General features: G+C 56.4%; 1 protein-coding gene across 1 annotated transcript in view; it reads right to left on the bottom strand.

Annotated features, from left to right (window-relative positions):
• Positions 1-525: 525 nt before the first annotated feature.
• ASTN1 (astrotactin 1) overlaps positions 526-27,917 on the bottom strand; it is a gene marked incomplete at its 5' end in the record, with an annotated part of 38,421 nt that continues 11,029 nt past the window's right edge. Inside the window, 22 exons of the mRNA XM_082766588.1 lie at positions 526-818; positions 3,934-4,117; positions 4,937-5,037; positions 5,118-5,253; positions 5,454-5,605; positions 5,953-6,086; positions 6,254-6,522; positions 9,126-9,314; positions 9,452-9,556; positions 11,145-11,272; positions 11,520-11,714; positions 11,999-12,165; positions 12,449-12,599; positions 12,774-12,911; positions 13,476-13,550; positions 18,677-18,761; positions 18,827-18,994; positions 19,405-19,554; positions 19,746-19,853; positions 20,139-20,285; positions 21,029-21,422; positions 23,715-23,902. Coding sequence (XP_082622714.1) covers positions 584-818; positions 3,934-4,117; positions 4,937-5,037; positions 5,118-5,253; positions 5,454-5,605; positions 5,953-6,086; positions 6,254-6,522; positions 9,126-9,314; positions 9,452-9,556; positions 11,145-11,272; positions 11,520-11,714; positions 11,999-12,165; positions 12,449-12,599; positions 12,774-12,911; positions 13,476-13,550; positions 18,677-18,761; positions 18,827-18,994; positions 19,405-19,554; positions 19,746-19,853; positions 20,139-20,285; positions 21,029-21,422; positions 23,715-23,902 — 3,599 coding nt within the window. The 3' untranslated portion in view covers positions 526-583. The remainder of the gene's footprint in view (positions 819-3,933; positions 4,118-4,936; positions 5,038-5,117; positions 5,254-5,453; positions 5,606-5,952; positions 6,087-6,253; positions 6,523-9,125; positions 9,315-9,451; positions 9,557-11,144; positions 11,273-11,519; positions 11,715-11,998; positions 12,166-12,448; positions 12,600-12,773; positions 12,912-13,475; positions 13,551-18,676; positions 18,762-18,826; positions 18,995-19,404; positions 19,555-19,745; positions 19,854-20,138; positions 20,286-21,028; positions 21,423-23,714; positions 23,903-27,917) is intronic.

Below are 27,917 nucleotides of genomic sequence, written 5' to 3'. Positions count from 1 at the left end.
CCTGGGCCAATGACACCACAGCTGAGCCAAGTCTCATCCAGACCTCATGCTTTACAACTGTAAAAATAAACCAAAAAAAAACAAACAAACAAAAACACAACAAATACACCCCAAACACCCTCTTGGCTGCCTGGTGGCTGTCTTGCTCAGCGATAACCATTAGCATTTCATCCTGACCTGCATGCCCGTCTCTGTTTCCCCAGCTCTCCCTTCCCACCTGTGTCACCGTGCTTCTCCTGTGACCAGTGGCCCCTAGTGGCTGGGGCAGGGACACGGGGTGGTGCAGAGGGCCGTGCCCCACAGCCTGCCGTCTCCGTGCCCCCGCGCCCACCACAAGGAACCTCTTGGCAACATGAACGGAACAAACCAAGAAAACAGGGTCCCACAAGACTCCTAACTAGAAAGACTTTTGGCCAAGCCGAAGAAGAAACTAATACTGAGGCAGAACTGCACAGAGCAGCCATTTCGCTCCCGGTCCCAATTTTTGTCTCCAGAGACACCCTCCCTCCCCGCTGTGGGTCCGTATATAAAACCCTCCCCGCCGCCCCAGCAGGGCCGGCGTGCAGGCGGGTGCCTGCATCCCTCAGTAGTCCTTGTCCCCGTAGTCGTTGTAGAGGACGCTCAGTGTCTGCTCCTCGCACGTCTTCTTGAGGTCCCGGCTGAGCTCCGACCAGTCGAGCCCGTAGGGTTTGATCTCGCTGTAGCGGCAGGCGAGGTACTTGAGGGACGAGCGCTGGAGGCTGATCTTGGGCTCCTGCAGGAGGCCGTGGCACCAGCTGCTGAGGTCTGCCAGCTGCGAGAGGATGAGGCCAGCCTTCCTGCAGCGGGGGCGACGGAAGCACCACGGGGAGCAGTGGGGAGGGCAGGATGACAGCATGGGGAAAGAAAAGTGAAGGTGGTTAAAGGGTGCCCGAGCCCAAAGAGTGTCTCAAGCGGCATCGCCTGACACCGCTGCAGCTCTAAGACCCCAAATCACAGGGTGGGAGAGGGGGAGAAAAGAGGCAGGGGGGAGAAATGTGAGGAGCCGTCAGGCACATGCGGGGAGCATCGCTCCCTTACCACCACGTGGCTGAGGGGGATGTGGTGGAAGAGAAATGTACAGCGTTGGGAACCAGCCTGCTGGGACATCACTGAGCATGAAAGAGATTTAGGGGGAAAAAAAAAAAAAAAACAACACTCAAACTATCATGCCTGTCATCTGTATTAGGCTGGCTTGTGGGGTTTTGTTATGAGCCCCATAAGATGCGGTGTCATAAAATGTAAGTACAGTCAACGACACTCCTGACACATGACTTATAATGCTTAATAACAGTTTAGGAAATGTGTCCCACAGGACAGCGTGCAAGCTAGAAGGAATACATCAACGCATACAACATCAGCTTAACACAGAAAAGCTCTGAAAGAGAAACCCCCCCTCTCTTTTGAACATGTATTTTCCGTGTTTTCTGGTTGCAGGGAAAGAAACGAGCAGCAGGGGTTGGTAAGGAGCCGTCAGGCAGCCCATGCTGCTTGTGCGACCCAGCCAAGAAAGCCAGGGGAAGGGGTCGGGAGGCAGGGGGACAGGAGGGCTGGGCACGAGCCACCCCCTGCAGCAGGGCCCCTGCAGCACCCCCAGAGCAGCACCACTTTGGTGCGAGCTTGTGCTGATAATGAGGAAGTGCTAAACCACCAGCCCCTCGTGCTGGATTAGTTACAAGAGCAGCACGGGCGATCCTGGCCAAATACAACCCAAATTGTCTCTTTTTCTCTTCAGGCTTTTTTTTTCTCTGAAAGTTGTGCTTCTAATGCTCTTATCGAGAGCAACACTTTGTTCAGATAAAACGCGTTATGTTCGTTTTAAACGTGTCTAGCACTTCAGGTGATCTCAGGGGAATCTGGCAAATGTGTAGGTAATGGATCCAAATGAAGTGTCTTGCAGGTGAGTATTACATGTGCCTGGAAACCCAGACAAAACTGTCATTGTCCCAAGGGCTGGAACAAGTTTCTCCCAGCCAGCTTCAAGGTCACTTTTTGGGCTGGCATAGACAAGGAACAGGAGACACGTCCCCATGGTTGCAGTAACTCTGCACGGGGCAGGCAGCAGAGAGGCAAATCGGGATGCTGGGGACAAAAACCTTTGTCACACTCTTGCTTGGATAAGCAGGGGCTGCAAGCCACAGCTCTCCCCTTGCTGGCTCCATGTGGCTGCAGCTCCAGGCTGGACAGGTCTGACACCAATAGGGAGGCCGCAAACACCAGCGAGCTCCACCAGGATCCGCACCAAAGCCTCTTTTCACTTGTGGCTTGCTGGAAAACGACCCGCCCTCCTCTCCACGTCTTCGTATGCAAAGTCCAGAGCTCTCTGCAGCCTTTCCCAGACTGGGAGGGACCGTCTCGCTTCGGTAACCCCGACCGAGCTATCTGCACGCAATACTTGCTTCCCTCAGCCCAGCAGCCAGCCCTGGTGAGCAGGACGATGAGTGTGAGCAGAGCCAAAGGCGGCACGGCAGCGCGGAGCTGGGGGAGCATCGCCGAGTCGCTCGCGTGGGTCTGCGTCCAGCACTTCAAAGGAGCAGCAGCAGCAGCCACACAAATCCTCCGTCTGCTGGCTAAACAATGTCATCTGCGAGTGATTTGTCCTGTCACCACCAGTCTGGATGCTTCGCCCTCGCAGACGATCAGACAGGAGGCTTGCTTTCCAAGATTTGTCATCACCAGATCCCGCTGCAGCTGCCTCAACCTCTCCTTCCAAGCAGCGCGAGCTGCGAGCACTTCATCAGCAGCTTGTGTCACCCCACCCTAAGCTCTCCAGCATTTCCAGCGGGTGGAATTAACCCTCTGACTTGCAGCAAACAGCAACATTTGGTCATCCCATGGCACTTCTGGTCACCCTGTGCCAACACTGCTCTGCCCTGTGGGGCTTGAGCAAATGGCTTCCACCCCACGTCCTGGTGGTGCTGTGCTCTCCTCACTGGTATCACGAGCACTGACGGCAATGCCTGCCCTGGACAGTGGCAGTGGCTGTGTGACAAACCCAGTGTGCCACTTCACTTGCTCCTCACACAAACCACTGCAGCAGATGTCAGACAGGCTGTGCAAACTGGGGCTGGATTTCACGTGTGGCAACAGAGATGGTCCTACTCAGAACCTGGGAATGAAGCCATAACCAGAAGTCTCCGTACACTGGGAGGTTGCTCCCAAGCTTTGATGCTCTGCCTTAGAGACTTCAAGTTTCTTAGAAAATAAATAGAAAAAGGGAAAAGAGGAGAAAAGCCAGCTTTGCCCCAGGAAGCTGAGGATCACTGGAGGGTTTCCCAGCAAAGCTGAACTAGGAGGGATGTGAAGGGATGCTACAAGCAAGACAGCCACCAGGTATCTACTGAGACCTTCTGCCTCCCTAGTGGAGACTTGGAGAGCAGAAAAGGTACGTGTGCTCTCTGATCCTCTGCCAGAAATCCACCCGTGATCACCTGGAGAAGCAGGGCTGGAAGGGAGCCAGAGGTGAGACTGATGAGAGGAGGTGTTGAGCAGGGGGACCGTGCGTTTCCCAGATGGGATCTGTTGCTGACGTACATCTGAAGAAATGCTGAATACTGGACGGGCTCAGGACTCCAGTTTTGTGGAGGCCAGCTGCTAGGAAACACCACTGCAACCCACATAATTTCTCAGCCCGGCTTGCTTAACCGCCCGGAAACAGCCACGTTACTGGAAAACCACTCAGACAGGGGCAGGCACGGGAGGAGACAAGCAGAAGGGGACATCTGGGGACACAGGGCAGGGGACATCTGGGGACACAGGGCAGGAAACACCCCATCTCCAGGCAGCTGCAGGGGTGGTGCTGAGATCAGCACACAGACAAGTCAAGCCAAAGCCCAGGAGAAGAACAGAGGCGTACAACCAGACCCTGTACATGTGTTGGCACACACAGCAAGCCCACCCAGCTCCTGAGCCTACCTGGGCCCCAGCTCGTCTTCACAGCGCCAGGTGAACTCCCCAAAGCTCTCGTAGTGCTGGTTGTAGTGGTACAGCACTCGGTGCAGGCTGGGGGAGCCCAGGTCCAGCAGGGTGTTGTAGGCTGTCTGCTGCTCCTTGCCACTGGTGTAGCCGTTGAAGAGGTTGTAGATCTTGTCGGCAATTTCTGGGCAGGAGGACAAGGGCTAGTCAGTGGGGTGCAAGAGATGAGCACAAAGAACAAAGCCCACCAGGACAATGCTTGGCTCTGGTGGAACCATGAGGCACATCTTCCACGGCCATTACTGGAGCCAAGATTTGTCCCCCGGGGTATGATTAATGTCGTATCAAGGCACTGGAGGAACAACAGAGAGAAGGCATCACCCGGACTCAGCTGGACTAATCAATCCAATGTAGGCTCCCGTAGTTTGATCCAATTAGGAGGAGAAACGGGTGGTGTCATCAGGTACTGGTGGTGAAATACCATTTATTTACCAGAAGGAACACAACTGGGATTACTTTGGGCATCACAGATGCTATCAGTCACTTGGGCAGGTCAGGTCAGGTCTTCTCAGCTATTCCCCCGCCCGTGCCCAATATGTCCCCAGAGCCTACCCCTCCACCTATCTTAGCATGAGCACAGGCTGCTTCTGTGCTTGTTTGTGGGGGGAATGGGTTCCTCCTGCTGCCCCCCGTGCCAGCCTTCAGCATCACGCACTGCCTGGGCCATCGGGGGTGCAGGGGACATTGAGGCCAGGACAGAAGCAGCCAGTGGGTACAATCAGTGGGGACAGTCAGTGGGGAACCCCCCATCACTGGTCCCAAGCATCACCCTAGGCATGCTCACCCTGTGACCACAGACATACAGATTTGGGGTGGTTTTGTACCCCCTTTCCAAGCCCTGCCCGAGTCCCAGCCAGGCCTCCACATCTTGCACAACAAAGCTGCTTTCCAGTACTCCGAGCTGTACATGCGAAGTGTCAGGCCAGCACCAGCTCCACCTCACCTTGAGCTTTTACATCATCTACCACGGGGCAGGGCGTCTTCACCGTCACATCACTGGACCTGGAGCGTCTCCCTGTGTTGTCGACTCCCCAGAGGGTGAACCTGGCCGAGGAGGACAGCGGTGAAGGCTCCCGAGCCTTCACGCACACCCGAGCAGTGTCCCACGGGCGGAGGTGACTCACATGTAGGTGGTGTCGGGCTCCAGGCAGCGGATGATGAGGGAGATGGTGGAGGAGAGCCTGTCGGGCACCTGGGCTGGCATGGCACAGGGAGACTTGGCACCAGAGATGATGTCGTCCACGAAGCTCAGCACCATCTCTACGGGGACAGAGAAGGACGCACCGTGGGTGATGGTACCGGTGTCCCCAGGGCTGGCACCTCTGCAGCACGGCAGGCAGGGAGGGGCTGCTTTCTTTCCCACAGGATAAGGTAATTTTAGCAGCATCCCCTTGCAAAGAGAGAGGCAGAAGCTCCAACACCTCCATCCCACCCGCCACCCGGAGGCAGCCCCCACTCACCGGTCTCCACCTTGGAGTGGTCCATCCTGTCGGTGACTTTCTCCTGGCGGAGCAGGTAGTCGACGATCTGCACCCCGATGGGGGGCTCCGAGTGCCCCCACTCCAGCACCACCAGCGTGCTGCTGGGCTCGTGCACAGTGGAGAGCCGCAGGCTGGGGGGCAATGCTGGCCCGTCAGTGTCCCCAGAGGGACAGGTCCACCAGCAGCCCTGCCACCCACCTGGATAGAGGTGACCCCCCTTCTCTGCCCCCTCCCAGCTGTGGGCACACTGCTCCCCAGAGCTCCTTCCTTGAGGTTGCTCTACCAGGACGGATCCAAAACCCCATCCCCAATGCCCAACTGAATTTGGAAAAGGCACTGCATCTCTGCACCCCCTGCCTGGTTCCCACATCCCCCATCCGCTCGCACCCCTGCCCCACAGAGCCACCCAGGGCCCACCACCATGGGGCCATCGCCACCCCCTTGCAGGACCACCGAGGGTCCAGGCACAGGGACCTACATGGGGTGGGGGAGAGGCGCACAGGTGGGCAGCCCGTCAGCCCCAAAGGCACTCGAGTCGCAGCGGCACCAGTCCTCGATGACGTCTCCGCTGCCCGAGCACCACAGCGAGCTCATGGTGGCCTCCTGCAAGAGCTGGGAGGGAGGAGAAGGGGCTGAGCACCAGGTGGGCATCCCACCACCAGAGCTTGTGCTCATCCATTCCCCATGGGTGAGGCCAAAACGGTTCAGCATGGCCCATCCACCCTGGGGATGAGGTCAAGGGCCACCAATGCCACCCTGATGCCACCCCAGCTCCTCACCCGCTGGGTCTGGTTGTTGGTGACCAGCTCATAGATGGGGGCTGCCTTGGTGACCTCAAGCAGGATGGGCTCGGCCGGCGTGTCGGGGCCGGAGGCGACGTGGCAGAGGGGGCAGGACGAGGGGCAGCGCCCGCGGCTCTGGCACTCCATCCGCACGCCGGCCGCCATGCGCTTGGTGCCCGACTCGGAGAGGCTGGCGATGTACTCGGGGAAGGTGAGCACCTTGGGGTCCCGCTCACGCTCCTCCGACTCATCCGAGGGGGAGTTGCCTGGAGAAGGGGGGGAAAAGAGGGGCACAGGGGTGGGCTCCAAGCCATCAGTCAGGGGATGGTCCCAGGAGAGAAGGCTCTGAGGCAGGCAGCGCCCAGAGGACCCCCTGTGTCTGTAAGGGCTGCTCTGTAGGGATGAAATGCTTACTGGCCTTGAGAGCAGGCATCAGGACGGGAAAATCCACCCTGGCCTCTTGTCTCCCAGTGCCTCAGTTTCCCCAGCCCTTGCAGCAGGTCCCCACGAGAGGGAGCCTCCTTCTTGCAGCTGGAGGCTCAGGAGGAACAACCTGGCTGCCTCCCCCAGCAATCAGCCCGACCGCTGATTTCTCCTCTCCACTCCCTTGATTCTCACAAGCCCCCACCAAGACCAGCAGCCCACAAGCATCGAGGCACCAGAGCGCACTGCACACCCACAGGGACAGGTGCACAGCAGCGATGTGGACTCCCACCTCCAAAAGGCCTGCACGTGGCAGCACCCTCACGAATGCGGGCTGCAAATTGCCCCGAGCTGCCCTCAATCGTCCCCACGGCTCCAAAAGCTGCAGCCACTGCTGGCAGAGCGGGCCCCAGATTGCCTTCCTACCCTGTGCTGAGGCATCTGTGCCTCACACTGCTGTGTGTGCCTGCACATGGGCATTTTGTATTTTTTTTTTCCCCTCCTTTTTAATTTTATTTTGTATCTTAGCATTGCTCTCTGCAGAGGCAAACAGCTCAGCCTGCCAATCCCTCCTAGAGGCAGACAAACCAAAAACAAGGGATGCAGATCCAAAGAGCTCAGAATAAGCAGAAAAGATGTGTCAGTGCTTCCAGATGGCCAGGAAGTTCCTGAGATGGCTACAAAGCCACCCACCAAGACTTCCTCTGGTCCATCCATTGCACCTGTGCTCGGTTTCCTCTATGGGGAAGGGAGATGAGGAGCACTTCCCTTTTGGGATCTGCCTCATGGCTGGCTCTTTGCATCTGTCCACCTTTCCCCCCAAGAAATGTAGGGGGAGGGCTTGAGGGGGCACGTGTCCTGCACTGGAAAAGGGCTTTCAGACAAGACAGGTGGCCAGAGGGCTTCGGAAAGCCTCTCCCTCTAGCACCACCAGCCCCAAATATCCCCCGCTGAGTGTGGCAGAAGCGCATACCATCACCCCCGCAGTCACCAAAGACCATGACGGGTGTGATGGAGGTGGGCAAGGTTGCAGCCAGGCTGGGGAATGGGGTCTTTCCTGGGTTTGGCTTTCAAAGCATGGACATGAGGCAGAAGAAAATGGTGAGACGGAGGCAGTCCTACAGGTTCAGCACCACTGCAGCCCCCAGCCGGGCTACGATGGGGCTTTTCCAAGCTCTTTGCAAAGGTGCCCAGCGCCCCGATGCCACCACATCCCCGTGGTGTCATCGTGAAAAAAGGGCTGGCGTTGACAAGGACAAGGCAGGCTGGTGGGGTGGGAAGAAGCTACGGAGGCTGAGGCCACTGCGGGATGCTGTGGGGAGATCTTCCTATTGCAAGGGTCGGCCAAGCCAATCTCTGAGACCCCTGCGAGGAAAACAGGGCTGTTAGACAAAAACCCGGGTATGAGAGCATTGCTCGGCTACCCCATCGAGCTGGAAATGGATCACTTTGGGCTAGCTGTGAATTGCAGCTTCACAGGCACCAGGGGAAAGCAGAGGAGCCAGAGAATGAGTTGTCTCTTGCAATTTCTCAGTCGATATCCAGCTCCTGACGTTTGCAAACAAAAAGGAAAGGAGGGAAAGTGGCAGGTGCCAGAGCAAAACCGAAATGTGATACTGTGGGTGGAAAGAGACTGCCAGACCTGAAAAGCCTCCAAGCAGGAAAATCAAAGAGGAGGAAATTGCAGGAGGGGAAAAAAAAAAAAAAAAAAAAAAAAAAAGTACTCGCAATCAAAAGATGCTACATCTGGAAACAGCCCTCAGCAAAACAGCAGCAGGTCTGGACTCTTGCAGGTGGGCTCAGGAAGGCGTCCAGGCTCCAGGAGGCCTCAGCCCGCAGCATCCAGGCTCAGAAATGAACGTTTTCCACCCGAGGGGTCACCCACACCCAGGATTTTGAGCTTTCCTGCTGCTTCTAATGCAGTGTGCAGATGCTTCCTTCTCTGTACTGAAGGCAGAGCCAGGACTGGGCTCCCGCAGGCTCCCCCCTTTTCCCAGAGCCCGGTGACCAGTTCGTCACTGGTGTGCAGACAGTAAAACACAGCGCTGGCACCCGGGGAGAAGAGAAAACATTAGCAGAAGGAAAGTCTGGCCCCGGGATGTGAGTGGAAGAGAGCAGATAGGGAGGAGACAAAGGGAGCGAAGGGACGGGATTAAAGACAAATAGCAGCTAAGTCCAGAATCAGACAGGACGGCTTGGTGGGATTAGCGCATTCATCTTTCATCTCCCTGGGGGTGTGGGTATTTATACGCCTTGCTGGCCCGGGCTGACGCTGGCTGCAGTCCACGGGGGTCCTTTGACCACAACAGCAGGGTGGAAATAAGAAAATGAGGTTGGATGCAGCCTCTGCAAGGGCTGGGCGCTCTCCCTGTTGTGCAGAGGGCAAACCCAGCTTCTGCTCAGCAGGCAGCGGGGTGGCTTTGGGGACCTGTCCCAGGGCTCCTACCTTTGCTGATGTCCTCGTACTCCAGCCAGAGCTGCCGCTGGACCTGCCTGTTGGGGTACCAGATGGAGCAGGACTCCTCGAAGCCGTACACGGCCTCCTGGATGTAGTGGTTGCCAAACTGGTCCAGCAGCGCCACAAAATCCCTGCGGGAGGTGGCCCCATCCAGAGAGTGGAGCGCGTTGCTGAAGGCTGGGGGTGACATGGGGGGAGATGCCCAGATCCATGCAGACACTGAGCCCCTTGGGCCCTCCAGACCAGCCAACCCTAAGCCCACAACCCAGCAGAAGGTGCCGTGTCCTCTTGCCACCACTTTTGGCCCCACTTACACTGGGAGATGGTGAGCTGGTTGAGCCGGACATGGTACATGACGGACTGCACCTTCCAGTGCTGCAGGAGCGGGTACCCGGACACCTCGCTGAAGTTCACCATCCCTGCCAGAGAGAGGACACGGCGCTCAGCACCGCTCAGCACCACTGCCAGGCGTGGGGACACTGCGGAGGGCGCAGTGCCTTGTGCCATGCCCGGCGCTGTGCACCCGACAGGGTGGGAAGGAGGCATGGAAAGGACCAGCACTCATCATGTCCCCACCGTCAGCTGCTCCGCGGCAATTAAAATCATGGCTTTGAAGGAAAAATGATGGCTTCGTTTCATCCTGCTGTCCGGGGCTCCGCGGCGGAAGATAACGAGCCTCCTCCTGCCTCCCTCCCGGCGGCCGCTCCCCAGACATGCCCAGGTGTGCTAATTACTTCGCTAATGAGAGTTGCGCTTTTTAATGAGCTTTTGGCAGGCCTGGGAACGGTCACCGTCACGCCACAGCTGCGGCCAACACGGAGGCCCAGGGGACAGAGCAGGACACGTGTGCATGGGGAAATCGCCCTCCTGTGCTCACGGTCCCTTGGGCACTGTGGCAATGCTGGGGCTGAGCAAGACCAGAAACCCTCCCGAGATGGCCTGGATGAGGATGAGGGTGGTCAACCCAGGGACAGACCCAGCTCCTGAGAGCCAAATCCTGGGACCAAGCCCGAGAAAGGGAACTGAGGCTGCTCACAGCTCTGATGTTGGTGGCCAGAGCATCCCACAGCTGGCTGCACACCTCCAGTGCAGCACACCACTGCTTGGCAGCCGAGCAGCCACGCAGCAGGGCTCAGGCAGGACAACAACGTGCCCCCCCCCCCGCAGCGAGGAGGAGAGGCAGAGGATAAGGAGGATGCAGTACTCTGCCTCCCAGTGCCGCTTCCTTCAGCGCCGGCTGCTGCCAACAGCTTCAAAGCCTCGCTCGTCCCCTTAAAGTGTTTATGCAAAAACAGCCCTTCCTTACTCAGCAGCTCTGCCTCTCGTGTATTCACAGCAAAGCCCAGATCTGCCTACTGACAAGCACAGAAGATTTCACTCCTTTTCCTTTTTTTTTTTCTTCTCTCTCTTTTTTTCCCCTCCTAATCAGCCACAAAGAGCCAGCAGAGCAGTGGGAAATGAATACAGCAATTTGCTGGCTTCTGTCTCCCTGGCGTCATTGCCAGCAAAGTCCCTGGCCCCCATCCCCTCTGTGATGCCGTGGCCGTGGTGGCACTGCCTTTGTCACCCCTGCAGCACCCTCCAGGCTAGGAACCCACCGTGACCTTGGTGCTCATGGTCAATGGTCTGTGAGGACAAACCAAAATATTGTGGTTTTGAATGCTTCTTTACAACAATTTCTGGCTTGGAAATCAAATTAAAGGCATTTGGAAAACGTTTTTTGCCTGGAAGAAGAAAAATCTTTTTGAAAAACCCCCAGCTCTCCGGTGGGCACCTGAGCTGTTAGCCACACAATTAATTCACAGCCTGTGCCCCGCAACCGGGCAGCCTGGCAGCAGGCAGCCTGCCACAGCAATGCTACTGACTGCCCCCGTTTGCAGGTGGCTGAAATAAAATCGGGAAACGTGCCGCCTTCCCCTTGCAGGGCTGGGCACGGGGTGCTGCAGCCAGGCAGGATATTTCACGCAGCATCCCCAGGAGGGTGTAGGTCTGGCCGGGCTCACTCACCGGTGAGGAACTCGGGGTCAGGTGTGGGGTCTGAGAGCTCCTCTTGGCACTGGTTCTCCAGGGGCACCGTGGCCACCACCAGCCCATCTGGCAACTGCTGCTCCAGGCCCCGGGCAAAGTTGTTCTGCCTGCAAGTTAATTGGGGAGAGAGGAGGATTGGGTGAGGAGACAAGGGATGGCAACACCTGGCTGGCAACCCACTCCAAAGACCCAGCACCAAGCCTCTGGGCATGGGTTATGAAGACAGATGTGGTTTCAGATGTGCCTGCCCTGCCAGCCCCTCGGTCTTCTGCAAAACTTGGCCAGAGATGGCTGAACCACACACTGTGCTCTTGGAAACCCTGCCAGCAGCCACCTCGCCACGTCCCCCCTTACCTAAAGGTCCCTTTGAGCACCTGCCCTGGGGCCACCTCCTTGGAGTGGTTGTTGTAGCCATAGAAGATCTCCCCAAAGAGCGTCTGGTTCATGGGCAGCTCGCGGGGCTCGCCACAGTCCCCCGCCTCAGGGCACGACTCGGAGATGAGCTGGCATGACCGCCCGTCCACACCCAGCTTGTAGTCCTCGATGCACCTGGCAAGCCAGCAGCGGGGCCCCATCACCTGCAGCCCCACCAGCGAGGCCCAAGCCGCTCCAGGTGGGACACCCAGAAATGAGGACACCCTCAAAGCCACCCAGCCCCTGGGGCCACTTTGCATTTTGCGTTTTGCTTGGGAAGAGGTTATGGTGCAGAAACCCCCACGTGCTCTCAGTTCACTTGGCCAAGGCCACCTGTGTGCCCTCACGGAGCGAGGAGGGGTCTCCTGCTCCCAGGGACACGGAGGTCCCCATGCTGGGGACGGTGCTGGGGGGCTCACCCACAGAACATGAGGATGTTGTAGAGCAGGGGGTCGTCGGGCAGGGGCACCATCTGCTGCAGGCACAGCTGCTCGCAGCCCCCGTTGAAGCCGTCAGAGCAGTCGACGCCGACGTGGCGGTCGTAGCAGCCCGTGCCGTCCTTCATGGGGCTCAGTCCCGCTGGGCACTGGTGGAGGGGAAAGCGAGAGAGATGAGGGGAGCCCAGCCAGCCAAAAGTGGCTCCTGGGATGAAATCCCAGCTGGGTGGGGCAGAGAGGAGGCTGTGGAGGTGGTGGGTGCTAAAATGCTGCTCCCTGAGGCCCCTCCACCAGCACAGAACACGCTACAGGTCATAGGGACACCTGAAAGAGCCACCAGGTGCCCCCAAAACACAAAAAATATTCACTCTGGGGTAATGAGGAGAGCAGGAGGCATCTCTTCCTCCTCCGCCCTGTCCCCCCACCACGCACCACGCAGCCCGTTGAATCCAGCTTGCGGTCGGCGATGCAGCGGAAATTCTTGCTGCAGCCCCCGTTGTCCCTGGTGCAGTCCCGGACGGGGCCAAAGGAGTCGAGGAGAACCTCCAGGCTGTCGAAGGAGGAGGAGGTCATCAGCTCTTCCCTGCGAGGAGGGGGAGAAGGTGTTTCACTGCTCTGGTTGGCACTGCTCTGGTTGGCAGCAGACGTACCAACCCCCAAGCTCTCACCACCCCCACGTCCTTTGGGTTGTCCCCCTGGCTGCAGAGCCACACCAGGCTGTTACAGACCCTCGTCCCCGCTCTGCAGTCACACCCACCTGACCTCCACTGCGTCCTCCATCACCGTCATGTCGGTCTTGCACTTGGCCGAGGGGTTGATGGCCAGCTCAGCCGGAGGGATGACGAAGCTCTTGCTCAGTGGCAGCCACATGCCCTCCCCCAGGGTGTAGGTGAACCTGGCAGGGGAGCAGGCACACAGGGGGGCACCGCACCCAGAGGGCCACCCTTGTGTCACATCAATGCGGCGACATCATGCAGATGTCCACCTCCACCAAAACCCAGCCCTTGAACCCGTCCCTCTCCCTGGGGTGGTCCCAAACCCATCCCCAGCTGGATGCAGGTATCTCCAGCACCCATCCGCCAGGAGCATGCTGCTGGGGAGCAGGAGGAGAGGTGACGAGGGATTATTCATGTATTTATTCCTCCTCTCTGAGGTGTCCAGGGAAAAGGAAAGCACTTCTCCTTTTGGTAGAAATCCTCCTTCAGAACCTACATCTTGCTCTCCTTGTGGATGGGGAGGAGGAACTGGCTGCTGGGCATCCAGCATCCCATGAAACCCACGTGGCCGCTGTAGTAGGACCACGCCAGCCATGCTCACAAGTCCCCAGGAGGTGGCACAGGACACCGTGCTTGGCCATGCCATCACCAGCCTGCTGCACCCTCCCCAGGACCAGCACCAGGCAGCGGCCAAACCAGCAGGGAGGTCCAAGGGGTGGGGATAAGGTTGAAGCAGGGCTTACCGAAAAATCTTGTCGGATGGCTGCTCGCCCAGCACCAGGTCGAAGCCGCGCTGGAATATGGTGTATGGCCAGGGTCTGGAGGAGAAGCACAAGGACATCACGCTGGCATCCCCAAATATCTCCCTGGCTGCATGCTATGTGCTGCAGCAAGAGCCACTGCACCTGTGGCACACACACATGGGTGCAAGCACAGAATAGGTCCTGGGATCACATAGCACAAACCAAGCCAGGACAAGGCAGGAAAATAGCCCCACACCCAAGATGTTTGGCCTTTTTTTTTTTTTTTTTCTCCCAATTTTTAGGAGTTAGGATCCTATATGGCTGGTGCCCCCATTCAGTGGCATACCTCGCCGTTTATTTCGGGGTACGCTTGGCTCCAGCCCCCCCTTCCCATCACTGCAGAGCATCTGTGAGCCTCACACCCCTGCACACTCGGGTACCACCCACCTGCTCCCACAGTGGAGATTTTTATCACATCCATCAAACTGCAAAAAGCAACCCAAAACACATCTGAAACTTTCCTCTGCGAGCCTTCTGGAAGGAAGCATCTCAGGCCCAGGGACAGTTTCAACCCCTTGCCTTATTCCCCTTCAGTTTCATAGTTTCAGGTGGCGTGGGTGCTAACCCAAACCCAGACAAAGCTTTTATTTCCTTTATCCTGAAAAATTTACAGCTTTTAGCATCATTTACACAGCATCTTTTGTGGAGCATTCTCTGCATTTTTTACACAGCATCCATTGCAGAGAGACTGGCAAGTCAGAGACCAGAAAAAAATAAATAAAGAAAAAAAAATGCAGGATACCAGACAAGGGGAATCACAACCAGACCCAACCAAATCCCATTTGCAAGGCAAGCTCAGAGCTGGGAAGAGAAAGAGATTTTTCCACCCTGCCACCTTTAAGAGACCCGGTGAGAGCTCGCCTCCCCGCAAGGGGCACCACAAGCACCTTGCTCCAGCAAGCCTGGGGATTTTCTCTCCAGGCAATTACAGCTCTCCTGCATAAGCACTTCAATTTCTAATCTGAAGTTATTTCAGCAAGGACAAAAAAAAATAAAAATCCTGATTGCAGGATTAGAGCACGCTGCTCATTTCCTGGCCGGGACACAATGGCACTGCTGTGGCCGGCTGGGCGCAGGGGATTACATCCAGCGCCTCGCCCCGGATAAGGCCCTCTTGCTCCTTGTGCCTCGCCAGCGCCTTGAATGCTGCACATCCCCGCCTCCCTGCAGATAGATGGGCTTTATTCTTGCTTCTCTGGAGTGTGCCAGGCTGGGAACAAAAGCAGAGCATGGTATTGTTCCTTGGCGGGTCGGGTGGGAAAATGGTGGTGGAGAGCCACGCTCTGCATGCCCCGGTGCTCAGCACAAAAGCGGCAGTGCCATGGGAGCCCAGGAGGCAGCACCGCGGTGCCACTCAGCCTCCAGTCTGCCTGCGAGGTGCAAATCAGCTCCCAGGACACGTTATGCCCCCCAGTGTCCGACTTCCAACTGTGCCTAAAATTTTGTGCTCTGAGCCTGGCTCTCCAGGAGCTCCGCACCGACTGTTCCTCCCAGGCAGACAAAAGTCCCCTCCTTGCCTACTTGTGCCTCCTGCTGCAGAGGGTGGGGGGAGAAGTTCTCCCCCACTCACATCTCACCCCCCTCCATCGCTGGCATGTCCCCCCCGTGGCTCTGGTGTTGTTTCATCCCCTCTTTCTTCCCCTGTGCCCATGCAGCTGCCTGTCTCCCCACCTCCTGTGCTCCGCAGGCGCCTCGCTGCTCTGCTTTCCTTGCTCTTGGCAGGTATTTTGGCTGCGTGGCCTTCCAAGCTCACAAAGGGTACGGAGACAGATCAGAAGCAGCTCTGCATCTGATCAGATTGGATTAAATGGGCCAGAAATGACAGCCCTTGGCTCCCTGCAAGCCTTGGCATCTGAAACAACAAAACGGGGGGTCCACGGGGCAGCCGACAGCCAGAAAGCTCACCAAGCACCGTGAGCGAGTGCCTACAGCCAAAGCTCTGCCAATGCATCCCCGGGACGGTCTTCAGGCCTCTTGTTTTTTCCAGCTGGACTCACACCCTGCTCCAGACCCAGGCTCAAGGGGAAGCTCCCGATGTGCCAGACAAGCCCTCGGGACCTGGTGCTGTTGGTGTTTCTCTGATTTACCTCCCCTGCACCCCGGAGCTGTACCCTGCCTTGCAGCCCCACGGGGACAAGGTCAGACCGACCTCCAGCCTTGGGAGCCACCCTTGTTATCTACGGGGCTTTTTTGCCTCTGTTGGATAAGGAACTAAAGCCTGGGCCCATGGGACACGGCAGTGATGAGCTAACCTGGGGCTGCTGGAAGGGAGCTGGCAGGAAGAGCCGAAGGTGCTGAGAAGTTGCTACACATGAGCACGGCTGCAGTGCCACCAGAGAATTAGGTGGTTGGTGGTTATGGGCTTAAAATAGGTCTGGGCCACGGCCCCTTGATGCTTTTTGGGGTTTCCACCCAGTGCCAGCCCCACTGAGGCTCTGCCTGGCCAGGGTCTCGCCAGGCTCCGGCTGCTGTTCCCCTGCCCACCTCCCCGCCCGCTGCCCTCCCTTCCAAGCGGCTCTTTATTAAAAATGCTAATGCCGGCACTTTCTCCTGGGCTGCCTGTAAATCTGCAAGGAGAATGGGGCGGGGAGGAGGAGGCGGAGGGGTGGTTTGGTGAAAGGATCTGAAAGAAAGACGAGCTTTTTATCTGGCCGTCCTTCCAGCTCGCAAAGCCGCGGCGCACAGCGGGGGATAGAAAGAGGCAGAGGAGAAAGAAAAAAAAAAAAAAGATAGGCAGAAAAAGGAGTGGAAAAATAAAAAGGGAGAGAAAGAAAAGAGCTTAAGCAGGGAAAGTGATGTCCTTGTCACTTTTCCATGTCCCTGGCTGCTCTGTGGGGTTGGAGGGGATGGGACACGGGTGGGTACACAGCACAGAGGGGGGCACGGGGACAGCTCCACACAGAAGGGGCACCGTGCGGAGGGAGTGAGCAGGGCAGGGATAAAGGGGTGCCCTGCCCTGCTGGGGTGGTCCAATTTGGCTGTGGGATTTTGCTGTCCCCCCAAAAGGGAGAAGCATTTGGGGCTGGGGACCCCCAGCAAATCCACGCTCTGCAAGGAGATGCTCCCAGTGCAAACCAGTGGTGAGCACAAGGATCCCACTGCTGACTTTAGGGGGAACTTCCCTGGGAAGAGCCAGGGCAGGAGATGACCACAGCAGGAGACAGCCACATTGACCAAATCACCTTAAACTGGCCCCAGACCTCCCCTTGCAGTGGTGAAGAACGAAAATAGAGGAAAATGCACGTTGAGGCCCTTAAATGCCAAGGGTGTTAGACCTCACTGGGGGTGTCTCCCAGGTAAGGAGACAGCCGGTGAGGGGACAGCCATCAGCCATCGCGTTGCAGGTGCAAGGGGTCAAGAAATTAGGGAGGTGAGCAGGCTACCTGGGTGCACAGCTCACCGATGTGACTTCCAGGACAGTCCTAGCATGGTGCCACCCTGGGAATCCGGTTGGATCAGCCAGGTTGGCCAGATTGCTGGAAAGCTACCTGAGAAATGTTGGAGAAGAAGCCGCGGGGCAGCTAATTAAAAATGCATATCAAAGTCGGGAGGCAGGCGGCTAACAAACAGGCAACGCACAGCAGATTTGTTTAAAACAGCTGAAGAGCAGCACACAAAAGCAGACGATCAAAATATATCTGCTGCACATGATCAAAAAGTTCTCGTTTTTGAAAAACTGGTGCTGATTTAGGGACCGGATGCGTTCAGTAAAGGATGCATGGTGATGGCACGGCTCTCGGTGTGGTACCCAAAATACACGCAGCACACAAAGCCACTGCAAATAAAGTTCAAAGATGAGCTCGCCTTCACGAGCAAAATTAGATGCTGCTGAGTGCACAGACACTGACTCAAATGATAATCACTGTAAATAAAAACAAACCAATCGGAAACGCATCCAGAGCCTCGCAGTGCGCTTTCAGATAAAAGCGCCGCTCTGTCAGCGCTGAGAGACCGTGCCCAAGCATCCCAGCAGTGCTCCACAGCACGACCGAGGGGCTGGCAAAAGCAAAGCCCCCTCCGGTCCTGCTTTTGTGCCCTGCCCCCCAAAAAAACACCATAAATCCTGGGTTAAGGTTGCAAGTTCTGCAGGGAATTGGGCAAACTGGAGGAGCCGCGACAAGAGAGCCCCAACCCATCAGAGCCCCCACGGACCCAGGGAAAGGCTGGGGGGCTTGTGGTGGTCCCATCCTGGCCAGGCACAAACGCTGCTGCAGGACGGAAGGCAGAGCACAAACACTGCAAAATCCTATAATGCCAAAACCGCACATGGGAAAAAACAAGTTCCCTGGTCCTATTTATCCCGGGGACGATGCCAAAGACCCCTTTGAATTACGCCAAGCAAACAACTCCTTATTAAAGGGCAGGAGTGGATTTGTCCTTCCTGCCCTTGGCTTCCCTCCCGCCTGCTGCCATCTGTATTTTTTCCTAATAACCAGCCTTTTCTCCCCTCTCCCTTTAGATGGAGCAGCTAGGTCAGCGAGGAGCTAGCTGAGGTGCTCAGCTGCAGTCCCACACCCTAGAAGCACAGCAGCAGGAAGCCAGCACTCACAGATGCGTGTTGGAGCACAAAGTCATTCTCCCCCTTGCTCTGTGCATGCTGGCTGTGGGCTCCTCCAGCCCAACGGGAGACACTCAGCGTGTCCTCAGCAATGGGGGAAAGGGGAAGACCCCATCCCTATGCCCCCATCCATTAAGAGGGGATGGGGGAGCCATGGAGAGCTGGGGACATCCCTGACGGTCGCTTGTCCCCCTTGTTTTTTTTTGCTGTGTCTGAGCTTTCTGCATGCTACCAAAACATCAGGAAATTTTGCTCTTTTTCTTCTAGGGGTATGATGATGTCGGGCAAACATCTCCTGGTGCTGGCTGCCAAAGCAGAGCCCCCAGAAGGAGAAGAGGAACAGCCCAATGCTCTGTGGGGGCTGTTCACTCTGAAACCTAATAATGGCAACATCTATGCCAGCGCTCCTCAGCTCTGACGACTTCAAACGACAAAAATCCTCACCTCCTGCAGAGCCCCTGCAGAGCTCACAGCTCACGGTTCACCAAGGTGCTTTTAACTCTTTCACCAAAGAGGATTTCCCACAGCCCTGCCACACCGTGCTGCCGCCCGAGCCTGGGCACAGCACTGGGAGCACACTCACCCCTGGTTGGTGCCCCACTCATTCCGGATGCAGAGGTGCTTATGGACGGGGTCCTTCATGTAGCCCTCGTAGCAGAGACACTCACCTACGGGGAGAGGGGGGACATCAGGGACAGAGGGCCCCGCAGGACCCCCACTGCCCCCGGCTTACCGGTCTCGGGGTCGCACTGGTGCTCGCAGGGGTCGAGGAGGCGGCGGGCGCAGAGGTCCAGGGCCCAGGGCCCGCTGGAGTTTTGCTGGGAGAAGAGGACGACCTGCGCCGGGTTCAGCCAGTCGCTGGCGTCCAGCTGGCTGCCCTCCAGCAAGATAAACCGGCTCCCTGCCGCCCGGGGGGCAATCAGCGGCTCAACTCTCAGCTCTCCATCCCCTGACAGTGCCCTCCAGCCCGTGACAATGCCATCCGTCCGATGACAGTGTCCCCTGTCCCGTGACAGCCTCTTCCATCCCATGACGGTCCCCTCCATCCCGTGACGGTCCCCCCCACCCCACATCCATCTCTTGCATCCCTCACCCATCCCCTCCATCCTGCAGCAGCCACCTCCGCATTGAGTGCATCCCCACCATCCCACCCCCATCCCCTCTGCCCCATGCTGCTGTCCTCCACCCCAAACCCGTCCCCTCCATCCTGCACCCGCCCCACACCCACCCCCTCCATCGTTCCCCCTTCCCCTCTGTTACAGCTCCCAGTGCACGGCTGAGGGAGCTCGGGGGGAGCCACGGGGCACTCACCATCGGCGATGAGGTGCTCGGGGACGTGGAGGGTGATCTTGACAACGAGGGGGCAGCTCATGTGTGAGGAGCACACCAGGCTGATCACGCAGCTCGTCACGCTGATGAGGGTCAGCGTGGTCTTGTTCACGGGGCTGCGGGGGGACCCCACTGCAAGGCACAAAAACTCTCTCAGACCCAAGACCCAGCCACCCGGGAGAGTGCTCAGAGGGGTCCTGGGCTCTGCATCCCCGTCCTTGCCCCCCACACCGTGGGGCAAGCCCACAGGGAAAGCCTGATGAGCAGGCAGAGCTGGGGGACATCGGGGTTCAGAGGCCCGCTCGCTGCCTGCCTGCACCCACCTCGGCTGCGCCTCCGGCTCCGCGAGGGGTCTGTGTAAAAGGTCAGCTGGGGATCGGTGTCCGCCTCCGTCCCCGAGTCCCCCTCGGGGTTAAGAAACGCCGAGCCGGCTGTGGGGGACACCAAGTGTCGTCACGGCGGGGTGACTGCATGCACACCTCATCCTCCATCACCCTCTGCTGCTGTGGCCTTGGAGGCTGAAGCTGGACGCAGATCTTCTCCCTCCCCACCACAGCCCCCATTGCCTTGCAACTTCTCCCCCCTGCCACAGCTCCCAGCCCCAAATCCCAAACCCCCATTTCCATCCTGCAGCACAGCTCTCGCCCCACCACTCCCGTGGGTCTGGGCAGTTTGGGGAGCTGCCAGGGGCTGGCACGTCCCCGTACACCCCGCACCTCGCGCCTTGTTGTTGATGCGCTTGCGCTGGCTGCTGGAGGTGTGGGAGAGCAGCGTGGCCTGCTGGTGGTTGGCGTCCACGGGGCTGGTGGCGATGATGTTGTCCTTGTACTTGTTCATCAGGGACAGCTTGGCGTTGTCGCTCCCTAGGCGGGAAGAATCGAAGGCAACATCTTTCAGGGACAAAGACCGAAAAAAGAAGAAAAGAAGGGAGGCGAGAAAGAGATTTCCTTCAATGGACCCCCAGCATCCGTGCAAGGTGACTGTGGCTGGTGGACCAGTCTGCCCCGTCCACCAAGCCCATAAAAATACTGAGGTTCAGCATTCCCCCTCCTCCCAGGGCACTTCTGCATATCCAGGTCTGCAAAGAAAATCCCTGGAGAGCTGTGGGAACCACAGCATAGCTGTCCCAAACTGTGCCTTGACTAAGAGGGTTTCACTTGTACGGCTCATTTGGCAATACAGCCAACAAGCAAGTGCGTTACGAGCCTCAAATAATCTCTGTTGGTGATTAGAAGAGCATTAACTCTGAATCATACTGATGGCAAGCCTAATTTTAATATTAAAAACCTCAGCTGGTGCAGACACCAGGAGTTCTGGGATGGAAAAGGGAATTTGGGAAGGTCACCATGGGGGAGCTCGGAGGAAACACCATCTGGGTCCTCAGCCAGGCCATAGGAATCACAGTTTTTCCCCCCCAAAGTTCTACCTTGCCTTGTCCAACTGCGTGCCACTCAATGGGGACCACCCTCAACTAGCAGCCAAAACCCCACTAACATCCCACATGCGAGGGAGTCCCAGAGAAACGGGCCAAACCCTGGAGGGAAAATGCACACGCGCGAGGAAGATGAGGCAGAAAGGGCCCGGTTTGGCCCCATAGCTTCCCAACCTGGCGTGAGGTCCATGCTGGACTTCTCATTGCACCCCTGCAGCGAGTCCAGGGTGCGGGTGACCTGGCTGGCGAAGTCCTCGCCGCCGTTCATGCACTCGCGCTGGAGGTGGTGCCGCAGGTCGGTGATGTCGTACTCGTAGCCGTCCAGGATGGGGGTCTCGCGGATGCTGAGGGTGCCGCTGGAGTTGTGACCCTGCACGCGGGCGTTGCGCAGGCTCTCCCGCCCGTGGCCCCCGATCAGCACCGAGGGGATGTAGTGGATCTCGTTGGCCGCCTCGGCGCTGGCGCTCTTCTGGGGCTGCGGCACGCGGCGCCGCTTGCACCACCGCCGGCGGGTGTAGAGGATCATCACCAGGCAGAGGATGGAGAGCAGCAGTGCAATCATCCCTCCCTGCAGGACCAAAGGCGAGCAGGGCTCAGGGGGGGGTCCAGCAAACAGCCCCGGGATGCTGGGAGGGGGGACAGGCTGGGAGAAGCCCGGCCACGCTGATAAGAGCACTCCGGCACCGGGGGGTAAAGCCTGCCTCGAGCTGGACCGGCTTTGAAGTCACCACCGAGGCGTGAAAAGGCAACGTTTAAAGTAGAGCGTGTTCTGTTTTGCGCTCCCGCGACGGCTTTGAAAGCGGAGGCCGGGTTTATTGCAGGCAAACACTCCTAGGGGCAACTTTTTCTGACCCATTTCCAGCCGCTTTCAGTGCTGTCGCTCTTAATCTTGGGAGATTTTCCCAGGGCGTCCTGCGGAAATTTCAGCATGCAGGAAGAGACGAAGGCTTGGGGGCGCACGGCTGGAGAAGCTCTGGCCCCACAGTGCTGGAGATGGCCAAAAGGACACCCAGCCCTGCCACCCCCCCCTCTGTCCCCAAGACCACCCCCCATGGAGATGGCACTGCTGCAGCATAGACGGAGGCGGTGAGATGAAAGCTCTCGCTGGCCCCCTGTGCCAATAATAATAATAATAACAATAATAATAATAGTGCCAGCTAAGAGCTCCCTGGTCATCTGCAGCTCCAGCCCCCTCCTCTTTTTCAAGCAATAGGTGATCTTGATAAAATAAAACGCGAGTAACAATCTGCTCCATTAGGACAAAACATTAAGGAAATTATTGAATGAGAAGCAGGAGAAGCGGCTGGAAAAGGAGCTGTAACAGCCATTATGGCTTAGCCCTCTTCCATTCCCAGGATAATGGAGCTGCAATATACCCTCCCAGCCCTCCTTACAAAATTTGTTTAAAAGAAAAAAAAAGAAAAAGACAAAGGAGGAGAATCCAGTGATGGAGGACACAGGCAGCCAGGGCCCAGTTCTCTATGGGGTTTAAATCCCTTTGGGTTCCTCTGATTCCCGAATGTGGATCCTATTCCCTGTCCCCACCGGAGATGGCTCCTACGTCACAGCTCCCATCACCCCTGGAAGGGTTCACCCATGGGTGGGGGGTGACACGGGGACTTTGCTGCCTTTCCTCAGCTGCCCTCTGCGTGCGGCTCTCACCCCAAAGAGCAGGCAGCTCTGCCTGCTGCCTGAGCTGGGCGGCTGGTAAACGAGGAGACCAAGCTGGAGCTCGAGCCGAGTGGAAGCCCCTTGGCTGCAGATGTCTATAAAAGCCCCGTTATTTAACTGAAACAGCAGTTTTTCTGCCCTGGTAGTCCGAGAACCCATGAGGAAAAGCAGATGGTGGCCACTTGAGGTTTCAAGATATTTCAAGAGTTTTACTCCAGGAGTAAAAAAAACAGTGGTGGAGCCACCTGCCTTGCTGAAGGGGCCAGGGCACCACCTCAGCCCCCAGCTCCTCCCCACGGGAGCACAGAAATCCTCCATCCCCTCCCACCGGGCACTTGGGAAAAGCCTCCAAGGGGTCCCGGCGCTGCACATGAGTTGCATGAGGGTTTCTGGCATGGCCCACGTGCCATGATGAACACAGCCCCTTGCTCACGCTTCTCTCCGAAGGGGAAAGAAAGAAAATCAGCCTTGAACATTACACGTGACTGACGCTGGGCACAGAAGCCAAGCTCTATTTGTCAGGATGCTGCCAGAGCAGAGCTGGGAGTGATGGAGAAGAGGGGAAGATTCAATCCGCACTTACACATTTTGGTACAGGGGTTGCGGGCATAATTTCCATCAGTTTGATAACAACTTTATTTCATGCACTCCTGCCCGGGTCTGTGTACTCAGTGGTGTCCAAGAGCACCAAAACAACAGCAGCAGAGCAGGACAACCGTCCCCCCAGTGATGCACGCTCATGGGATGGGAGCCAGGATGGTGACAAAAATAAGGAAAGGGACCAAAATGGGTTTGGGGTTGGCTTTGCCAGAACTTTTTCTTTTTTTTATTATTTTTTTTTTCCTCGAGACTAATCAAGCGCAAATGATGGAGGAGAAACCTGGCCCCAGGCTGCAATCTGGAAGAGCTACCGACGCTCTCATTAGGGTAGGCACCATTAAACAGCCTGTTTGCAGCCTCGGCAGCACATTGTCTCCAGCTAATTATCTTCCAGCGGCTCAGAAATTGTCAGTTCTTCAGATTTTTTTCCGAGACAAGAAAAAAAATAAAAACACAGCCCCGACTCCAAAGCAGGCACCTCTGCGTGCACCAGTGGCTGGAGGGGTGCGTTCAGCCCACCCCTGAGGCTCAGCTCCCCGTCCCGGGGCGCGAGGAGCAGCGGGAGCAGACACCCTAAACCAGCACCTACCATGACGGAGATGTGGAGGATCCTCAGCTCCTCCTCTGCCGACTCAGTCTGGGGCTCATCGGTGGGCTCGAAGCCGGGCAGGTTGGGGGCCCCATCCTGGTGGTGGATGTGGAAGAGCAGCGTGCCGTTCTCCAGCCACTGCTGCCGCCAGCGCACCAGCGGGATGTCGTCTGTGTTGCCTGAAATCTCTGCAAAAAAAAAACAAACAAAAAACAACACAAAGGTCGTCATGAAGGGAATGCAGAAAAGGAGGGGACACCAGGGATGTGTCTGCTTCTTCCCCAAAAACTGGTGGAGGGAGCAGCCAGGGGATGGTATGTGACCACGGATACCCAGCAGCATGGCTTTTGCCTGTAAGCTCCACATTGCATACAGCCCGGCTGTGGGTGCAGAGGATACAACCTCTCTGGGCAGTGATGGGATCAAGGGGGCCGTGCTGCTAATTACTGCAAACAAATGCCATGAATGGGGAAAGGTGCACGTGGCTGCCATCACACCTGCAGCTCCGGCTCTCACTGAGATGCGTTCAGAGGTTCCCAACCACGTTCTGCAGCTCCCCCCATGGGACACAGCCTCAAGACCTGCAGCAGCACCTGCACCTTCTGCCTGAGCACCCTGACCCTTTGGCTTCAGGGTCCAGGAGCACAGGGATGGACAGGCAGAGCACTTGAGTTATTTCCCTGAAAATGCAAGCTCTGTTCACATTTGCATCCCACGGAGGCACAGCTTCTGCCCTGCACTGCCCCATCTGTGCCGCCCACTTTGGTGCTGGCAGGAGCCCACCCGTGCCTGTGCTGCAGATTGTCACCTGTATTTGGCTTTTCTCAAGCTGCTTTTAAATGAAAGCTGGAATTCAATTACAACGACAAAAAACACAAAACATTTTAAATGTACTGTTAATTAATTTCATTAAGCTGCCTTAAGTGAGCTAACTACTGGGGGGGGGGGACTGCATCAGAAACCAGGTTCAGCCCTTCCAGAGCGATCTGATTAATCAAACGAAACATTAGCTGCAGCGAGAGAGTTGGCAGGGTGTTCCTGCTCAGCACGGGCTCTGTTTCTGGCAGCAATCAGCACGCTTCCAGTGTCCCAAGCAGAGAGATGCTGAGCTCTCCTCGAGCCACCGCAGCAAAGCCGAGAGCATCTCTGCAGCCAGAAGCACTTTTGAAATTCCCTCTAAGCGCCAAGCTGCGTGTTTCGGCACACAGATCCCCTTTGAAAATCTGGTCCCGGGAGCCACCAGGGTTTGAAGCAGCCCGTCTCCTCCTCTCCCACCTGGTCTTTATTCATGGGCTGGAAGGGGAAAACAAGCTTCCCTGCCTCCTCAGCTCCCCACGGCTTCCCAACTTCAAATGAACTATTTCAAATTGAAGAAAATATTCTCCCTGCACCTGCCTGCTAACGTGAAATTAGGAGTAATTAAGGCAAGGGCTTTTATGCACAACAGGAACTCAACGTACTGACATTTGGAAAAATGTAAATACCAGCATTTCCCCCATTGTGAAGACTGGAAATAATAGATACTAAGTATATGACATTGTGACATTTAGAAAGCTGGAGTTAAAGATGTTTTCCCCTGATCTGACATATCATTGAAAAAGCAGCACCCTTCAGCTCATTAATATTTGAGGAGGACTCCTTGATGGAAGTTATTTAAATGATTAATAGATTATAGTAAATTTAGGCCTTAAAATAGGTTGTCATAATTTCAAATTTATTTAAACGGGCTTATTTTTAAAAGAAAAATGTATTTCAATAAAAAATGGATTTAAGAGATTTAAAAGAGCACCACCCAGCTGCGGAGCTCCCATGTGTGATCCCCTCCCAGCCCGCTGCACTCCCTCCTGCCGCCGCATCGGCCACAAGTCAGAGGTGCTGGGAGCAGGAAAGCATCCCAGGAGTCAGCTCCACCACCCCAAACAGGTGGGCTACCACCACCATGGCATCACCCCACGGGGCAAGGCTGCTCCTCCACTTCTGCTCCTGCAGAACCAGATTGGAGAGCATCATCCTCAGACCTCCTCCTCCTCCTCTCCCCAGGGGTCTTGGCAGCTCTCTGGCTGCCCCATTATGCTCAATTTTTGTTCAAAAACAGATTTATCCACTCTGTCCTGTCCCCTTAAAGTTTTCCTGGGGCTTGGCTCAAGCAACAGCAAGACCAGGATGAAGACCAAGACCAACACGGAGCCACCTCATATCTTTGCTCTCCCACTCCAGCATGCTTCATCTTGTCTCACTCTTCAAGCAGACCTCTCATCAGCTGGTGAGAGATGCTACCACACCCCCCAGAGCCTGCTGGGGCCATTTATCTGGGTGCTAACAGGGCTCAGCTTGTCACTGGGGCAGGTGGGGGCCCACCCCATTGTCCAGCTGGTGGGTGTCAGCCCGGTGCCACGGGCCCAGCTGATCCCAGAGGAGGTGAGGAAAGTAGGCAGAAAGACCCCGGAGCAGGCAGAAAGCCAACCAAGGGCGAAGGGAGGAGGATAATTTCAAGTTCAGAGTTTGAAAGATATTGATGATAGGCCTGGTCCCCGCCTGGCTTTCATTAAAGCCTTGGATGTGAAGCCATTAACGCCACTATTAACTTCTTGCACCTCTGTTAAAAAATAGCCTGCCCGAGTCAGGGGTTAATAACAGCAGGAGACCACTAATTATGCTGTGCCACGCTCACCTGGTACCGAAGGCAGCCCGGGTTCCTCACGTCCACAGGAGCAGCAGCCCCCAAATTCCCCATCTGGTGCCTCCAACATCAGGGCCAGGGCGGCTCCTCTCCCTCACCACCTGTGAGGGGAGGCTGGGGAGGAGCGAGGCAAGGAGAGGAGAGCAGGGAAGTCTGGATGAAGTTGCTGCAGGTGGTGGAGTTACACCTGCTTCATTATCACCCCAATAAACCCATTTTCCTGGGGAGAGCCGCAGCAAGCCCTGGCCTTCGTCTCTGCATGCTCTTTTGCAGCAAGGCCAGGTTTGTGTGTGCACACAGAGACACCGTGCCCAAGCCCAGGAAACATCAAAAGCAGGGTCCCAGCACCAACACGGAGCCATTCCTCCATCCTCTTTCCCCCACAATGCCTCAGGAAGGAAAAACACATAAAATGAGCAACTCTCCTCAAAAACAAATGCAAGCCAACATTTTTTATGGAAAAAAAAAAAAAAAGGCAAAACAATTTTCCTTTCCATTTGGAAGTGTTTTGCACTAATAGATGCCTCTGATTAGTCAAATGAACTCTGCCATAATGTCAGTCTCTGCAGAGTGCAGCTTTTGACTCGGACTTATATTTCCTCATTAACATTTAAACCTGGCTTATTTTCCATCTGGAACCTAACTGTGCTTTTATTTAAGTTCCACATTTGCTCCATGCCTGAACCTCACAGGTCCTTTAAAAGGCTCTGTCCCAGGTGAAGCAAGCCTTGGCCCCCAAGGGCTCAGGAGCCCTCCCTATGGTGAGCCGCTCGCCCTGCGCTGGGACCTCAGCAGTTGGGATGTCAGAATCCATATCCTGGTATAGGAGCAGGTTTTACTTCTGAGGTTTTACTGACGCATCTTTCATGGGGTGATATTCATGTTTTTATGGGCCTGTTTAAACAAAATCACATTCATCACTGACTATCCATATTTTATTTGCATTTTTTTCCCCTCCCCAACGTCAGGCAGGAAAACCAGCTCACTCTGGAGGTCACTCTACCTTTTTAAGACAACCCAGCTTTCCTGAACCAGCAAGAACAAACCTCATTTTACCTGTCAGGAGACGGCATTTTGGGGCAAAATTTCCACAAGACCCACAGGCATGGGACAACCTGGAGTCTCGAGGAAAAGGCACCCAGCTACTAGTGGAGTGTCCTCTGGAGAGGTCGGAGATGTCACCCTACCACGCTGCCTGCACCTGGGGCTGGTGCACGTGGAGCCCTCGGCTGCTGTAGCTAGGTTGACAGCTAGCCAGGTTTCCCCTTGAAATATAGGGTGCCTTTGCTTTTGGGAAGGTCATCGAAGAGTTGCTTTTCAAAGCTGTACTCACACTCTACCCTCAAACTGGGGTTTTTATCCCAAATATGCCATGGCCCTAACGCTTCCCTTTAACAGCAACCCTTTGGAGTGACACTGTGCCACGTTTCCAGAGCAAAGGACCCTGATTCATCAGGAACTGGTTCAAGGTGACCAGTTTTACTCCATAGCTGCTGACCCTACAGTCTGCCATGTCCCATTGC

This window comes from Aythya marila (genome assembly GCF_965140915.1).
Source record: "Aythya marila genome assembly, chromosome: 8".
NCBI classification, from domain to species: domain Eukaryota; kingdom Metazoa; phylum Chordata; class Aves; order Anseriformes; family Anatidae; genus Aythya; species Aythya marila.
The sequence above is the reverse complement of the archived record's forward strand: the minus strand, read 5'-3'. Positions and strand labels throughout refer to the sequence as shown.